Source organism: Diadema setosum, chromosome 4 (genome assembly GCF_964275005.1).
Source record: "Diadema setosum chromosome 4, eeDiaSeto1, whole genome shotgun sequence".
Taxonomy (NCBI): Eukaryota; Metazoa; Echinodermata; class Echinoidea; order Diadematoida; family Diadematidae; genus Diadema; species Diadema setosum.
In genome coordinates, this window is record NC_092688.1 from 27044546 (window position 1) to 27063450 (window position 18905).

Sequence of the window (18905 nt, forward strand, 5' to 3'; positions counted from 1 at the left end):
GAAAAGGTCTCTCATGAACTCACATGCAAATATTCTCAAAGTTGTTGTTGTTGTTTTTTCTTTTCTGTTTCAAGATATCAGAGAGGAAGTGTATCCTTTAGAACAAATTTTGAGGTTTCTTTTATAGGTGGGTTTTTTTTTTCCAAATTATAAAACCAAAAAATAATTTGTCAGATATATTTTTGTGCACAAAGCAATGTCAGTTCATGATATCATCACCTCAGCCCAATTGCATATGATTTTGCAACCAATATCAGAATTTTTGAAACTTAAAAAAAAAATGTCCAAAACTTTCTTCTTTTCAAACCAGTTCTGATGAAACTTCAACCATTCTGCTGATTTAATTTGGCTCTTTCTTTCAAGCCCGTTCAGTATGGAATTACACTCTAAATAAACTTAGATCTCTGCTAAGTGGTAGTGGTCACATGCACTTAAATGCTACCAAAGCCAAAAGATTAGATTTCCACATTTTAGGACATTTACATATTTCTTGATTGTGAGGCAGTTCATTCAGTCACATTGTTCTGAAATTGCTCCTTGATACAATGTAATGGTCAACTCACCCAACTGCAGTTTAACAACCTTCTTGAGTTCTTAGTTCGTCCTTGTATGCACTAATATCCAGATACCTGTATGCCAATGAAGAGACAATTTCCTTCCTCCAAGATGGGATTTTTTTTTTTTTTTTTTAAAACACTGGTAATCCAATGCTTACAGGAACAAGATGCCACATTTGGCCCGATAGGGACCTATCAGATTTTGAAGTTAGGGGGTAGTTCTTTGTGGCAAGAGAGAACTGTTTGCATTTTGTTCACAGGGAGTTTCCTATTCTCGCAGTAAATGTAAGCCTTTATGTACTTTGGGATTAGAAGAGCTAGACAAAAGTGATCCTTGAAATAAGGAATTCCACAGATTTGAGTTTGTTGAATATTTTTGGTTAATGAAAGTATTTTGTTCTTCCATTTTGTTGAAAGAAAAAAAAAGTATTTTGGTTTTTGCATACTTTGTAACCAACTCTTACTTTTGTATTTGCATGAAAATATGTTTCCTGTGAAAAAAGGATAATTTTGCAATACGTGTATTTTGTTTATTTGGGATAGTTTCATAAACTTGAGTGAAGGTTTTCACCAAGCCTGTTACACCGTCTAAGAATATTGAGGATTTTGAAGGAAAGTTCATATTTGGAAATTATTTTGTGATTGGATGTAATGTAAAAATTAGTGGCTATGCATCATTTTCTTCTCTCAGCGGTACATAATGTAGATAATATATGAAATATAATTGTCGCTTTTTTCATGTAAATTTATGGTACTGTCGTCTGTTATTGTGTCCAAGTAATCCTCCAAGAGTCAGAAAAGAAGAGAAGGGTGTTCTACCATGTCCCCCCCCCCCCCAAAAAAAAATAAATAAAATAAATAAATAAATAAATAAAAATACAATGGGAGCTCCGCTATGATATCTATATATATAATACGCGAAGTTGTTGTTGTTGTCGCGGCCTTATGTATTTCCTGTTTTATTCCGGCGTTGCTGGATTGTCTATCTCCTCCCGAGCCGTCGGCTCCGGGCAGCTGCGACCGGTGCCATCGGCCGCAGGAGAGTATCCTGCATCGAATGGCGCGGGTTTCGTCCCCTCTCCGCCTCCATGTCGACGTCGAGGACGAAAAAGAAAAATTAATGAGATAGCTGCATAATGCATTTTTGTGCGTGACGTCAGAGCCGAGCGTTTAAATATTCACCGATCCTGCGCTGGACTCCTGCTTTCTCGATCGTCCATTTTTTAGCTCGCAGAGGCAGTGGGGATACTAAAGATTGATGGCGTGCAGCGAAATCTCTGTCATCTTCCTGCGGACGCGCACGCACGCACACAATGTACTCTCGGGTATGGTATACCAGTGTGTGGCCTGTGCCTGTGTCATGTATTGACGATGGTTACACGAAACACTATCTGCGTGCGCGTGATATGGACACTCATTATAGTATAATACACGGTGCGGTCATACAAGTACAAGGGCATTTACGTACAGCGACGTTCGCCATTGGCGTGCCCAAATGAAAACAACGAATGCTGTTATTTTATTGTATATTGCACAACTGCAGGATACTATGCAGCTCAAGTACGTCATTTAGTTTACTCTCAAGTCGGGTATCATTGTACTCAGACTGTTCAGGATGGCTAAATATCCACTTAAATTTTGTCCTTGCCGATCGTACCCTTCCATACTGCATGGCTGCTGTAAACATGAATATTCATGAGACAAGCGGACGCGGGGGAAACCCTCGCTTTGCTGACCGCCAATTTTTGAAGTTACAAGTGGACATCAGATGTGTGGTTCTATGGTGCATCAAACCAAGTTTTGGTGATAAAAATAAAAAAGAGGGAGTAAATGACGACAAAAATATTCTTCTTTCTCCCATAACGTGGGAAAAGAAATATTAAAGAAAAAATACGAGGCCCTGAGACCCATGGATTCTAATGACTATGATCTCCCCCTCAAATATAACAATGATGATTATAATGATAATATAATAATAATAAAAATAATAATAATAATAGTGACAGTTATAATACTAATAATAACAATAATGATGATAATAATGATGATAATGTACAGTCTGAAGCAGAAGAAGAAGGACATTAATGATTATCATAATAATGATAATAAAATATACAGTCTGAAGCAGATGAACGGGTGGTTCTATGATCCATCAAACAAAGGTTTGGTGATAAAAACAAAAAGAAGAGAGCAAACGAAGACGAAAATATTTCATTTCTCTCAACACAATAGTAACAAAAACATTTATAGCGGTCTATATATGAAGTAGTCCTACTCAGCACAAGATTACGTATGTTAGTGCAGTGAAGCAGTTTTGGACAGTTTGCGCAGGACTGTCTTCAGAAAAGCTTTTTATCAAGAGCAGAAAAATGGGGGAAACAGATTTTTACAATTCTTAACAAATTAACATTTCCGCCTCCTTTGGTTGATCATTCCTATATTATGACTCTACCATCTGTCTACTCTCTCCTCTCCCCTAAATAATAATAATAATTTTAGTAATAATAATAATGATAATATCAATAACAATAACACACTGAAATAATGATAATAATACAATAGGCCAATGCAAATGAATGGGGAGGGGGTGCTATGATCCATAACTTAAGAGTGGGCGGAAGAGACACAAACAGATACAGGATTGTTTTGATGTTTAAAATGAAATAGCAATGATAATGAAGCTATTTGAAATGTATATCAGTTGTAGAGTAACCTTGACATAACGGAAAAAAGGATATTCACTATCCTTGACCGATAAACTTTTTTCCTTAATTCCCTTGATTCATCCCCATGTCAATGAATAATATAAAATAATAAAACCGAATGACTATGATCTCCCCTCCCACAAAATAACAATAGCAATAATAATAGTAATAATAATAATAATAATAATAATAATAATAATAATAATGCTAAATATTATGATAATAAAAACAATGAACAGTCTCAATGAGATAAACGGGTGGTTCTAGATCCATCAAACTAAGTTTTGATTATGAAAACAGAAATGAGGGAGCAAATGAAGACGAAAATATTCTTTGTGTATTTCATCTCTCAAAACGTGAAGAAATATTAAATAAAAAAACAAAGCCCTGAGACCCGTGAATTCCCATGGGTGCCTAATACTTATAAAACCTAATGACTATGATCCCCCTCCACAAATAACAATAATAATCATAATAGCAATGTAACAATATAGGGGCCTAATGAGAATAAAGATATGATAATAATAATGATGATGTATAGTCTGAAGCAGATAAACGGATGGTTCTATGATCTATCAAACCAAGTTTTGGTGATTAAAAACAAAAAGGATGAAGCATATTGAAGACGATCAAAAATAATTATATTTTTCTCTCATAACGTGGGAAGAAATAGGAATGAAAAAAGAAAATGCTAGGCCTTGAAACTAGCCGTGGATTCCCTCGGGTGCCTGCATGGATGCAAGAGCAGGGGGTATTAACATTAAAGTCATTGTGTCAATAGTATCTCCCCATTCCGACGGGAAGAATCTGTGGGCAGAACTTCCGGAGAATCTCATAAGCGTTTTTGGTAATTTTTCCCTGAATGTTTGTTTTTGGGTTTTGTTTTGTTTTTTGTTTGTTTTGTTTTTGTTTTTGTTTTTGTTTTTTGTTCTGCGGAGGTGGAAATGTGTGTTTGTGTGTGGTGTGGGGCGGGGGTGGTCATGGGTAGAAGAGATCGAGCACAAGTAATGTAAGAATGAGAAAAAAATTTTCTTTTTATTTCATCAATAAAAATGTGCAAAATCGTATCTATGAGAAAAAAAAAAAATAAAACCCCTCAGACCCGTGGATTTCCACGGGTGCTGCTAGTCTTTAAAAATAGTGAAGCACTCTAAATACAAATTCAGGGTATGAAACTATAACTCATTGCCCACATCTTACAGAAAACCCCATTCGATTGGCTTCAGTGGTCGAAGAGAAATGAGGAATTTTGTAGAGGATGTCAGGAATCTCTTCCCTCCAAGTTTTGTCTATTGTATTCACACACGAGAGCGTGGAAGTGCTAAACTTGGAAGAATCAGACTCATGACATATAGCTTTACAACAATCCACACTTCTCTGTGACCGCTTAACCAAATTGAATGGGGTTTTCTGTAAAATAGAGCCAAGATGTTATATTTTAAGCCCTTGAAGTAGCATGTAGACATTTTTGTCCACGCCGAACGAGTTCGAGCAGGGGACTATGAAACGGGCTCCGTACGTGTGTGTGTCCGTGTGTCCGTCCGTGTGTCCGTCCGTGCGTCCGTGTGTCCGTGCGTCCGTGTGTGATCAAAATGTTCAAAATGCTACTCCTTCGCCATTTCTAACCCGATTTTGATTCTGTTTGCTTTATATGATAGCACTACATAGGAGCTTTGTAACTTCTATACAGAATTTCAGTTGTGACCTTTGACCTTGACCTTTGACCTATATTGTACATTTTGCTTCAAAATGCTACTCCTTCGCCATTTGTAACCCGATTTCGATTCCGTTTGCTTTATATGATGGCACTAGGTGAGGGCTTCAAAACTTCTACACAGAATTTTGACCTTTGACTTCTTTGACCTTTGACCTTGATTTTTGACCTATATTGTACTTTTTTGCTACAAAATGCTACTCCTTCGCCATTTGTAACCCGATTTCAATTCCGTTTGCTTCATGTGATGGCACTAGGTGAGGGCTTCAAAACTTCTACACGGAATTTTGACCTTTGACTTCTTTGACCTTGATTTTTTACCTATATTGTACTTTTTTGCTACCAAATGCTACTCCTTCGCCATTTGTAACCCGATTTCGATTCCGTTTGCTTTAAGTGATGGCACTAGGTGAGGGCTTCAAAACTTCTACACAGAATTTTGACCTTTGACTTCTTTGACCTTTGACCTTGATTTTTGACCTGTATTGTACATTTTGCTACCAAATGCTACTCCTTCGCCATTTCTAACCTGATTTCGATTCCGTTTGCTTTATGTGATGGCACTAGGTGAGGGCTTCAAAACTTCTACACAGAATTTTGACCTTTGACTTCTTTGACCTTGATTTTTTTACCTATATTGTACATTCGCTACAAAATGCTACTCCTTCGTCATTTCTAACCCGATTTCGATTCCGTTTGCTTTATGTGATGGCACTAGGTGAGGGCTTCAAAACTTCTACATAGAATTTTGACCCTTGACTTCTTTCACCTTTGACCTTGATCTTTTTACCTATATTGTACATTTTGCTACTAAATGCTACTTCCGGCGGGGACATATTTTACGCACCGCGTAATTTCTACTTTTCCTTGTAATCATATTGGGTGTTATCAATGCAAAAATCTGATTGTAATTTCTTTTTGGGACATACTGTACATGAACACACTGAGGCATACATTTTCATGATGTCTTTATCTTTTCCTCTATTTCCTTTCTTCTCTTATCTCTCCTAGTTTGATCTTAAAGGGATGGTGCAGTTTAGATTCAGATGAAGCTTCAGGTTTCCAACTTTATTGTGTGGGTGAATCCTCACCTCAACCAATACAGTACCATCCCTTTAACAGGAAGAGTTATCCTAAACATACACTGTACATGTGGTTTCAGGGCACGCAAAAAAGATCATTGAAAAAAAAAAAAAAAAGTTTGTTGAACATTGGATATGAAGTACTCAAAAGAAATTACTTTTTGAAGTGTGGATTAATTTTTTTGTGCTGCTGTCTCTCCAGAGGACTCTACAAGCAATTTATGTCTAGCACAGAGGTACAAAGAAAATATTACAGCACAAATACTCATACACACACACACACACACACACACATTTTCACATAAACACATGCTGTGATATTCCTTCAAGTGGTCATGCAAGGGGTCACACGAAGTGAGTGATCCTCCCTATACATTTGTACATACTGATAAAGAAAACTGAAATCATCAATTACCATAAAATATAAATTAACATCTTTATTTCCATGTAACAGTATGTGGTCAGCATTATATAGTAAATAACATGGCCATCACTTTTGGCACAGAAGGGAAAATGATTACACAAGTAGGATTTCAAATAGATTACGAGGGAGTTTGGTATTCAGCAAGTGATGACCTGCAGGACCAACTAATCAACAAGTTTCCTTTGAATCACATATTTGAGTAGCTGAGTGATATATAAGCAATTGGATGTGTAGAAAATATGACACTGGGTAAATGGTTATAAGTCATCTTATGTTTGCCCTTCAGCAAGGCACTTGGTCCACATTGCTGCTTTCCACCCAGGAGTATAAATGGATACCAGGTAGGGTGAGAAAATTTGTGTTGATTGATCAGCATGTGCGCGCCTGTAAAATGGCTGCGACTGGTTCGCCTTATGCCAAAAGGGCCTTAACACATAGGATTTGTACAGTGTTAAGGGCCTTTTGGCATACGACCGACCAATGTATCCAGTGACCGGGGTAATAATAGTCTGGAAAGCACATTGAGATACATGTATTTTGCAAGTGTGAAATGCGCTATATGAAAACTACCTATTATTATCATTATTATTATTACAAGCCTTCACATGTGAGTCAGAATGACCTCCACGTACCAAATACTGGTAAAGTTACATTTCATGGTACAGAATCAAAGATTTACCCAAAGAGAGAATTAGTTTAATAAATATGAGTAAAAGAAAGAAGAAAAGAAAACAATGATAGTTTAAACAAAATCAAACAAAAAGAAACATATGGACATCCGAGTGCCAAGAAACGATCCACAATATTACAGCATCATATCTTCACATAAAAACCGAGTTGTCTGGAGAATCTGGCTGATGCAACATTAACAAATAAACGACTATTAATGGCAAGCATAGTCAAACATTTAGTCACATGATCTTAAATTTTCTGCTGTGATACGTTTATCACACACGCCATTTCAAAATGCAGTGAGCCGATCACCAGGCAAGGTCTTAAAGTATCATATTACATTAACATACAATGTCTAACTCATTTGGAATAGGGTCTTGTATCTGTGGCAGAGAGATAGTACAATGCACAAACTTCCACAACTTGAACCATGAATCTGACTACTATGTGTTTTTAATGACGCATCATAGATACCGAGCAAGTTTAATGAGAGATCTTTTGTGATACTGTATCACATTAGCAGAGATGCAAACTGTTACTTTTTTGCCATATTTTGTACTTATATTTTTTGCCAAACATACAGCAGATGTCATGGAAAATACTGTTTTTCCCAAATTGCACTGCTACATATGTTTATTGCAGGAAAGGTAAATACAGCTGTATACTGTTTTTACACACACACACATACATACACACACACACACACACACACACACACACACACACACACACACACATATGCCTTACAGTCCACAGAATAATACAATGCTGTTTACAAGGTTGGCAACTCTGCATAAGCAATGAATGGAAACCATGAACAACTGTCTGCAACATACTCTTACAATTCTTGTCGTACGTGTGAGTCTTGCAATATGGTGTGGTAAAAATTGTTACCAACAGACACGGAATATCTCACAATCAATTCCTAATTACTGATGATGAGACTAACTATCAGTTTTTTGATGGACCAGATATTGGTGCTAACACCTTGACAGAAGACTACATTCACATCATCTTAAGATTGATTTGTCCTATCATCATCATCGACATCATCATCATCATCATCATCATCATCATCATCATCATCGTCATCAAAAGCATTAAAATTGATTACTTGTTTGCTATCATCTTTACCATCAGAATTACTCCAATGCAGAAGAAAATGTACACTGTATTGACCAATTTGCATGGAATTTTCCTTGACATCAGTTTAGGGCAAGCATAATTTACCTACTGAATTACAAATTTCCTTACCTTAGTATCAGCTTGAGTGTACTATTGATAAAAGTTCTGGAGAGTGAACAAATATTCTCCCTTGTTTGCAGAACAACACAACAGTCTCAACATGCAATCATTTCATTCACTGTGGCTAAAAACGATGACCAATGTTTTAAAACTGACCCAACACCAGATTCAGAGACATCAACCTGCTAACTTTTAAATGACAAAAACAGTAAAAGTCATCGGGTGGGTGGGTGGGCGATGCTAGAAGCCTTGCAAGACATCAGCATTAAATCAGATGATGGTTGAAATGGAGGGCAGTTGCTTTAAGGGTCACCTACTATACGCCCAATGTATTACCTTTAAACATAATCTTCACAAATAAACATCTTTCACAAAAAAAGTTTACACTGTGCCCAGCTAAACGGCCGAAGGGTAACTGACCTCTTGGAATGTACACTAGTAGACCATTCTGGGATACAGCCTGATTTCTGTTCTTTCTTTGAAGAGAGTCGGCTGGGGGAGGGCATGCACAATAGCTGTCCAATCTTGGACCAGATATACTCCCATCACCCTGTCATACTTCAAACTTGATGAAGAAATAGACGTCAGCTACGGCGACCACCAGCGCCAGAGCCAAGCCAGTAGAAACACACTGTAGGGACATAGTATGAGAACACACAAACAGGGATAAGGTCAAAAAGAAAGTGGAAATGATGCAGACACGAAGTGTACTTACTGTCATTCACAAGATAGCAAACTAAAGAGTGATAAAGTCAACACTGGTAGACTTTAGCTACAGTGAGAGGGGATTACCGATGCACCAAGCAGGATTCTGTTGTACTTTTTTTTTCTGGTGTGAAAGTAACTATTTACAGCTGCTTAGCACATCATCAAGCCATGTCATCTCACTGAATATAGGCATTTGCCAACAAACTTATACTCATTTCAGATGTTTAAATAAGGGGTGCCATATAAGACATATTGTATATTCACTGATCACTTTATATTTCATCTAATTTTTAGTACGTTTGCAGTTTATGCATTCATCTTTTTTCATTTCCTTTTTTTTTTTTTTTTGACATTGGTAAGATAAATGAAGGTTGGATTGTACTCACTGTGATAACAGGCTGTGAGCGGTACCAGGCAGCCATGTAGCCAAAGACAAATGCTCCCACAATGGTCAATACCATGTTGACCACTCCAACCATCTGTGCCTGGAATGACCGCACTGCCAAGACAAAAGGGGGGGGGGGGGATTGTCACCTCAAAATTCTATCCATGAATAAATGCTAGATTTTATATCTTAGTTGATGATATTCAAAGTTTATTTCTGCAATATTAAACCCTTCCCCTCCTCCACAAATATAAACAAATTAGATAATGATAATGATAAGAAGAAATAATACATAATGCCATCATTTGCCTTTGTAAAGAAAGATAAAGAAGACTGCGTCATTGTTTGAGAGTTTGAGCACTCTTTGCTCACCCCAAGGTGATAAATGATTTTTATTCTTAAATCAAAGAAGACTGAAGAGGAGGCTAAGACTTTCATGATAAATCACTAACACGTAGAACAAACAGTGAAACAGAGTGTATTAAATGGTTCGAATGATTTGACTTGCTGATCATGACCAAAAAAAAAAAAAAACAAAAACAGCTATGTACTGTTGAAAGAAAACTACAAAGAAAATGTACAACTGACTTTTCCTTTTTCAACACATTTTGAAACGTGCATAAAATCAGTGACTAATATATTAGGATCAAAGTGATCATTGCTCAAGCTAACTGTCACCTGTGGACATTAGCTGTATGAAGAACAAAAAATTTTCTTCATCAAGAAGAATATATGCTTACCATCTTTTCCTATTTGTGAGAGAGGGCTCTTTCCGTATGTCTGTTGGTGTGATGAAGAACAAAAACAAAATGCACAAACACTGTGAATTTTAAAACAAAACCACATAAACTGGTTAGAACAATATTCTAACCATCACGTTTCTTCTTGTTGGGCAGGAAATACAATCATAGAATCTTAGTAAAGCATCATTTAGCTCATTCATTCATGTTGGCTTCGACATAATCTTAGGAGGTTTATTACAGATGTGGGTACTGTGAGTCTATTCTGTGACTTCAGGCTCTCCTAATTGAAACATACTGTGTCATGTGTATGTATGAAAATTTACCAATTGCACATTGTAAGAAATACATTTCAACACAAACTGTATTTTTTATCTGACTGATATACATGCATGTAATTTTAATTTACTGTTGACACATGCCATTGTCATATATATCACACATTTCATAAATATCACACATTTAACAAAGAAAGAAGAAAATAATAGCAGAAATGGGGAGATCTTGAAGAAAAGAGCAACTGCGTTAAAAGTCTGCCTATATTTTTACAACTAAATTACATGTGTGAATACAGATTCAACCTCATACTATTTAGAACACAGCCTTCTTGATGAATGCCCACGAAACGTTTGACACAAAGTAATCAGTAAGAATTCTGTATCTTGATCAGTGTTAGATTTGACTCTTTGTGTGAAGTGTGTCCACTTCAAAGAAAAGCTTACCTGCACATTCACATTTTTGGTCATCTCTCTATACTGTTTGTCTTCTTGCTCAGCCTTCAGCCTCTCTAACCTGGCAACAAGTTCTGGATTCTAAAAAAGAATAAAGATAATAAAAAATTATTTTAAAAAAACATAAAAAGGAGACATATTGGCATACAGGTGTAGCATGGGTACAGTATATGTATTAACCAGATATGTACAGTATGTAAGAGATTCTTAGAACCCAATGCTCATGGTGTGTGGATCCTACACAATGTTCAAATCGGAGGTTGAATCATCATCTTCACATCCACAACAATGATCATATCAGGGAGTGTACAAATGAAAAATTATTACAAACTTATGATGAAGAGAAATATCACAATGTGGATTTATCTTTCAAAGTACAAAGAATAAAAAAGAGTATTACAGCACAAGGTTTCACTGCAATCTGTCCTACATTTGAACTACTCCACAATACTGCTCCATAAAGGAAAAAAAAAAGTATAGGTGTAGATTTGACCTTGGTAACTTCACTTTTCACACAAGCAGATCAGAATGAAACCTTGCCCTAAAATACCTGCAATATTCCCCTCTTAAATCATCTATTTCCTATACACCCATGTATGCAAAAGATGGGGAAAAAGTGCATGGTCCCATGTAATCAGAATATAGTGGGTAAATACCATACTTCGGACAGTTGTATCCAAGACTACTGGACACAAAATGTATGTGTGTTGAGCTGCTTACCCTCTTTGGTGGCTCCAGTGGAGGGTGGTAGATTTCAGCCCCTTCAAGAAGTTCATGAAGGTAGATACCTGATGAACCTGTGAGATTTATGGATGTAATTCATGAAATGATAAAAAATAAGGGTCATTAACCCATTGAGGACGAGTCCCGAGTATACTCGGGCAGATGTCTATGGGAAATGTGTGTTATAGCAAAATCAATCCATTTTCAACGGGTTAAGAAAATGCACTGGACACATTGCCCCCTTTTTAACAACAAACAAACACCTCTAACCAGTATTGATAGCTGTTGTTATTGTTGGTGATATATTGTTGGCTACGTGACTATTGTTTTTTAAAGCTACGTAGTCTGCTTTCCTTCCTAGTTTCTTCCTTTTTCAGGTTATTAAGAATTTACAATGGGAAAACCATTGAAAGAATAAGAGTATTTAGCTCATCACTTACTGAATATGCAAGCAAGAACCACTAAAAAAGAAAAATGGGGTCACTATTAAACATAATGTCAGGAGAGTTCAGATGGAAAGATAAAAACTGAGAACTGTGTCTTTTTGATAATGAGAGGTGCAAGCTGACGTCGAGTTGAGACAAAACGTGGCAAAAAACAACAGCATGCCTCCCACAACTGACACAAATGATGGCAGCAGTTGTCAATATCAGCGGCTGTGCCTCAATGCGGGATTATGAGGATGTTAAGAATGGTCACCTGTTTGGTATTCTAAAAATCTCGTGTTAACTGATTTGAAGTCACATTTGCATTATGTCAGCTTAACAAGTTGATCGAAAGGTCAGTCTGTCTCTGGTCGTCAGGGATATACAGTTGTATGTTCTGCGGAGACTGCATCTCGCAGGAGAGCTGATAAAGTAAAAAAAAAAAAAAAAAAGACTACCCAGGTAATGCAACACAATCTCAAATTTTCTCAGCCGAATTAAGATTACTGTAGCTGTATTGCAGTCAAACAACAAAAACAACAACAAAGAATGGTAAATCTTAATATTTTGCTTCTAAATCAAGGTCAGGTGTTTTATCTTCTTTTCCAAGATGAGTAATAATTAAACCGGAAGTTGCTGGCATGGTAGAATAGGGAGTTTCATCAACCCAATCAACTTCGCCTCGCACAAGAGGCGGTTGTACAGCAGACGCAGGATTCAAAGCATGGGACTAAAGAAAATTCAACGTTACGGTAAAACCACCCACCGGCAGATAACAGCTCATGGACTTTTCGGACACATGTGAATGGAATCGATCGCGGTTTGTCATCTTTCTTCTGATCCTCGGCTTCTAAGAGTTCCCTGAATTCCCTTTTGGTCACCTCTGAGACGTCATCTCTGGTTAAGATCGTCTCAACTGACCTTCTGATGCGTTCGGTTAGAATGACAAGCCCGGACATTTTCTCCACACAGCTCAGTCACAACATCTATGAGCGAAACGTAATACACACAGTCGACTAGACTCAGCTGTGGATTACGTCATCCACGGTATCTGACTTTGATCTTGTAACGCTGTGCGCTGCCTTGGGATAAACGATAGATAAGATAGATAGATAGATAGATAGATAGATAGATAGATAGATAGATAGATAGATAGATAGATAGATAGATAGATAGATAGATAGATAGATAGATAGATAGATAGATAGATAGATAGATAGATAGATAGATAGATAGATAGATAGATAGAGATATAGATAGACATATATACATTTGTTAATGGAAGTAATTTACACATCAATTTTCCTTCTTTGAATAATGTACATTGTAATCTGCGTACTGATATTCTATGTGATATTACTGAAAAGAATCTTGATTTATGTATGAAATTGTGTTGGAAAAAAAAATCAATCAAACAAACAAACAAATATAAGATACATACATTACTGTATGTTTGAATTATTACTGATTTGTTGCAGTTTTCTTTGTATTCTTAAGTTCAATAACATCTGTATTTCAAATGAAACTCTCGTTTAGTGATTCATTTACTCCATCTTGGATGGATTAGGATAACTACCATTTGCAAAGTCTAATTGTTCAATAATACATGTTCACCTGTGTAGAAATGCACACTTATACAACTTATCCGTTCAAAAAGATCGCAGCCAGTAAGCTGTCGGTGGTTTTACACATCAGTAAGATCATTTGGGAATTTAGTGAGCAAAATCACCTAAATTCACCCATGGGTGAGCTGTAACGATCATTCTTTCCTCGGTTCAATCTCAATGAAGAAAAATATTAACTTCCGACATGTTTATCACCCTTACATCAACTTAGTTTTATAACGCGTTTTATACGCGATAGCTTTAATATTGGACAAATGTTATCATATCTTGTATCGTCCCTATCTGTGAGGAAGCATTAAAAATATCTTTGTCATTGTCGATATCATTTATCAAAATAATGTCAGATTGCGACACGATTATGATACTTGAAAGTTATATTTGCCTTCAAACCAACGGCGTAAATCCATACTGAGGAGTGGGGGGGATGGTCACCATCACCACGATTACAAGCCCATAACCGTAACGGCGCAGCCTTTTTTTTTTTTTTTTGGGGGGGGGGGGGAGAAGCTTTGTGCCCCCTCCCCCCCCCCCCCCACACACACACTTTACAGGGATCGGATGCCCCACTCTTTTGCATGAAATATAAAGTTGGAGAAAAGTGGCAGCAACAACATAAAGACTTTTTGTTCTTGTTGCTTCTTTTTTTTTTTTTTTTTTTTTTTTTTTTTTTTGCTTGTCAGACGACTTTCGGCGGAAAATCAGACCTTAAAAGTCTGAAAACATTTTTTTTTTTTGGGAAATATCTGTGAGAGGGAGCGGAACGACCGAACGGAGGAAGGGTGTGTATGGGGGGGGGGGGGGGTTATCCCTCTCCCACACGAGGAAGATTTTGCATTTTCAGACCTGAAATTCAGCGATCTGGTGCTCACTTGTGGTGAAAATTTTGCTTTCTTTTCTTTAAAAAAACAATAAGAAAATGAAATATTCACAATATATTGAATGACAAAATCGTGGTAATTTAGCTCTTGCTGTGCGACATCACTGCAGGCCTACTAAATAATGGGGCCTATCATCGGCGTAGACAGGATTTGATCTTAGGAGGAGCGGTTATGTGAGGGAACGAATCAAGCTAGGGGGGAGGGTATGGTAGGGGGGTTTCCCCCTCCTACGGTGAAATCTCTTTGCGTTGAAAATTTTGACATTTTTCAGTCCAAAAACTGCCGTTTGTAGCTATATTCTTCGCTTTGGAAATTAAGGGGGGCACACCAGGCGCTAACTGCTGTCAATCACTGGCAGCAACATCAGGAGAATGGCATAGCGATTAAATGCGAGCGAGCGGAGCGAGCGAGCATGAAAATTTTAACATTTTACAGTCTAAAAACTACCGTTTGTAGCTATACTTTTTCGCTTTGGAAATTAAGGGGGGCCGCATCAGGCGCAACTGCTGGCAATTACTGGCAGCAACATCAGGAGAATGGCATAGCAGTTAAATGCGAGCGAGCGGGGCGAGCGAGCTTGAAAATTTTGACATTTTACAGTCCAAAGACTGCCGTTTGTGGCTGTATTTTTTCGCTTTGGAAATTATGGGGCACACCGGGCGCAACTGCCGGCAATCGGCAGCAACATCAGAATGGCATAACGATTAAATGCGAGTGAGCGAAGCGAGTGAGCTTGAAAATTTTGATATTTTACAGTCCCACATATTGTCCTTTGTGGCTGTACTAGTATTTTTTCGCTTTGGAAATTAAGGGGGGGGGCGCACCGGGCGAAAACTGCTGGCAATTACTGGCAGCAACATCAGGAGAATGGCATAATGATTAAATGCGAGCGAGCGAAGCGAATGAGCTTGAAAATTTTGACATTTTCCAGTCCCAAAAACTGTTGTTTGTGGCTGTATTTTTTCGCTTTGGAAATTAAGGGGGCGCACCGGGCAAAAACTGTTGGCAATTACTGGCAGCAACATGAGGAGAATGGCATAATGATTAAATGCTAGCGAGCTTCAAAATTTTGACATTTGACAGTCCAAAAACTGCCGTTTATAGCTATATTTTTCGCTTTGGAAGTTAAGGGGGCGCACCGGGCGAAAACTGCTGGCAATTACTGGCAGCAACATCAGGAGAATGGAATAATAATCAAATGCGAGCGAGCGAAGCGAGCGAGCTTCAAAAATTTGACATTACAGTCCCCAAACTGCCGTTTGTAGCTATATTTTTCGCTTTGGAAATTAAGGGGGGCGCACCTGCTCACAATCACTGGCAGCAACATCAGGAGAATGGCATAGCGATTAAATGCGAGCGAGCTTGAAAATGTTGACATGGTCTACAGTCTAAAAACTGCCGTTTGTAGCTATACTTTTTCGCTTTGGAAATTTAGGGGGCACACCGAGCGCAACTGCCGGCAATTACTGGCAGCAACATCAGGAGAATGGCATAGCGGTTAAATGCGAGCGAGCGGAGCGAGCGAGCTTGAAAATTTTGACATTTTACAGTCCAAAGACTGCCGTTTGTGGCTGTATTTTTTCGCTTTGGAAATTAAGGGGGCACACCGGGCGCAACTGCCGGCAATTACTGGCAGCAACATCAGGAGAATGGCATACTGATTAAATGCTAGCGAGCGAAGCGAGTGAGCTTGAAAATTTTGACATTTTCCAGTCCTAAAAACTGTCGTTTGTAGCTATATTTTCGCTTTGGAAATTAAGGGGGGCGCACCGGGTGCACCTGCTGTCAATCACTGGCAGCAACATCAGGAGAATGGCATAGCGGTTAAATGCGAGCGAGCGGAGCGAGCGAGCTTTAAAATTTGAACATTTTACACTCCAAAAACTGCCGTTTGTAGCTATATTTTTCGCTTTTGTTTGTCCCACTTTTATTTGAGAACCATCCCCCCCCCCCCATCGACGCCTCTATACATATTATGTTGCTTTTGTTAAGTGAAAGATCTGCTGCACACTCTGTGATAAATTAGGGAATATACGTCTATGTCAAAAGTGTACAAAGTTTATCCCTTATCCTGTATAGCGGACCTTTTGCATGTTCATGATTGCAATACAACGGGAATTGCTTGGGGGATAAATGATTTGTCTGTCTAAACACTTCCTTTGGGGCGGGGCAAATGCCCCTTTGTCCCCCATAGATTCGACGTCCCTGATCTTCCCTTGGTATGCCCATAGATGTATCCTGACTGAGTCATCAGTCACTGTCGTTTCTCAGGAATGATTCAGGAAATGGAGGGGATTCAATTATGGCTATAAAGTTGTTGTTATTGTTTGTTTGTATGTTTTCGTACATATTTTGCAGATGGTCCCCAGTTACTCGCGTCATAGCATGTTTACATGTAGACTTACACTATTTGACGTTGTCAACGCCTGACCGAGCCATACCTTACAGTGTATATCGATGTTACTTTCTTCGCGAGCGAGCGAAGCGAGCGAGCGCTTGAGAAAATTATACATTTTCCTACAAGATAGAATACTGTTCAGCTCTGTTACCTGTCTGAAGGCCGGCGTACAAACGTCATGCAATATGCCAAAATTGATACAATCACATTTCTGCTTCCTCCATTTTTTCCCCTCAAAATTCAGGGGGGGGGGGGATGATTGTACAGGCCATCCCCCCCTCCTCCATTTCAGGGGGGGGGGGATGTATCCCCCCCATCCCCCCGGGATTTACGCCCATGCTTCAAACTTTTGAAAAAATAACTTACTGTGTTGATTGACACTGTGTATGTCTACAGACTCTTATACACTTTTATGACAACTGATCGATTACGTGTTATCTTTAATCTTAGAAACCAACGTGCTCTGCTCATGGCCGGCGCCACTTTTTCAAAATAATATGTGTGTGTGTGTGGGGGGGGGGGCACTTCCGGGTTTCATGAGCTGACAAGAAAAAAAAAAGGGGGGTTCAGTGCATCTTTAAAAAAAATGTTAAAAAATAAGTCTCAAAGGTTTCAGTCTATTGTTTTCTAGTGCCCCTTCCGAGGTAAAAAAAAAAAAAAAAAAAAAAGTGGGGGTGGGGGGGGGGGGGGCAAAGTGGTGGAGCCCTATAATTTTGTATTCCTATGTACGGGTGCAAAATAGTGGGGGCCTGAGCCCCACCCCCGGTTCCGCCAGCCCTGCAAGTATACAAAAAATCGAATGTTATCGTGAAAGGTTACACCACGGATTTTTGTAAAAAGTGTGGACGTTGAGGATATAATTATTGATATGCACATTCAGATTCACCTGAGGCTTCTTTTTTTTTTTTTTTTTTTTTTTTTTTTTTTTTTTTTTTTTTTTTTTTTTTTACTTTAGAGGGACTGCACATCTAAGTCGGCATATATCTTACAGTATAATACACGTTTATATGGCATAATATATGCAATCCATAACTTATCATATGCCATGCTGAAGTTGCTTTCTGTAACTAGAACAAAGTCATAAAACAGAATATATGTCCAATCAAACTCGGATGAAATTAAGTATTAAAGTCCTATGAGAACTTCATTATGCTTTCATGAAACAGCATTATTGGTTTTACAACTATAATTATCGTTATATACCTCATTAATATGCAATAATAGTGCATGTTAGGGTCAAGGTCACGACTCTGTGAAATCATGCATGTGACTGGTTTAAGTTCCATAACTGTCGTAATCACATCACATTTAGATGACGACATTTTCTACTCAAACTGTCTTTGAATTTTACCCTTTCTTTCTATATATTAAAGTTAACTCGAACATGCATGAGATGGCATTGGACCTAGCTTGATCGAACTGAGCCCCCCTTCCCGTCTCTGTCTCTGTTCTTTCATGGCAAGAATGATGACAACACATTGACTTTGATGCGTATTTCTTTTTCTCCTTCAGTTTGTGTTTGTTCGCTCTAACTGTTTCATTATTATTTTTTTTTTGGGGGGGGGGGGGAATGAGACCATCTGAGAGGAATCAACTTGAGTTGAAAAAAAAAAGAAAGAGCACTAAACTGCACAAAACAATAGAGGGCGCCTGTCAACACGCTCTGATTAACAGACTGTTTCGCGCGTGGAGAAAAGACGCACTTTACGTTAATGGTATACTCTTACAATGAAAGGAATAAAATCATATACCAGCAAAGCAGCAGACAAGTGTAGGTTTTTATTAAAATCGGACACAGAACGAGGAAGTTGTGTACGTTTTTAAATTTGGTTTTTATTAAAAAAAAACAGTAAGATCGGTTCAGTTGTTTGTTTTTCTCTGTTTACCTGAGTC

General features: G+C 38.1%; 1 protein-coding gene across 1 annotated transcript; it reads right to left on the reverse strand.

The window, feature by feature from the left end:
• Nucleotides 1-8684: 8684 nt before the first annotated feature.
• On the reverse strand, nucleotides 8685-13071 carry LOC140227068 (transmembrane protein 199-like). Its single transcript, XM_072307499.1, has 6 exons — nucleotides 12878-13071; nucleotides 11684-11760; nucleotides 10955-11044; nucleotides 10233-10272; nucleotides 9494-9606; nucleotides 8685-9030 (listed from the first exon to the last, which is right to left on the reverse strand). Exons 1-6 carry the CDS (start codon nucleotides 13068-13070, stop codon nucleotides 8953-8955), a joined length of 591 nt encoding a protein of 196 aa, XP_072163600.1. The 5' UTR covers nucleotide 13071; the 3' UTR covers nucleotides 8685-8952.
• Nucleotides 13072-18905: the final 5834 nt, after the last annotated feature.

What these genes read in the sequence shown, in the direction of transcription:
- LOC140227068 (XM_072307499.1), bottom strand. Translation starts at nt 13,070, where the DNA reads ATGTCCGGGCTTGTCATTCTAACCGAACGCATCAGAAGGTCAGTTGAG. An exon ending in CACTGGAGCCACCAAAGAGG is followed by an intron (nt 11,045 to 11,683) that starts GTAAGCAGCTCA and finishes ATTCTTTTTTAG; the next exon opens with AATCCAGAACTTGTTGCCAG. An exon ending in CCAAAAATGTGAATGTGCAG is followed by an intron (nt 10,273 to 10,954) that starts GTAAGCTTTTCT and finishes TCACACCAACAG; the next exon opens with ACATACGGAAAGAGCCCTCT.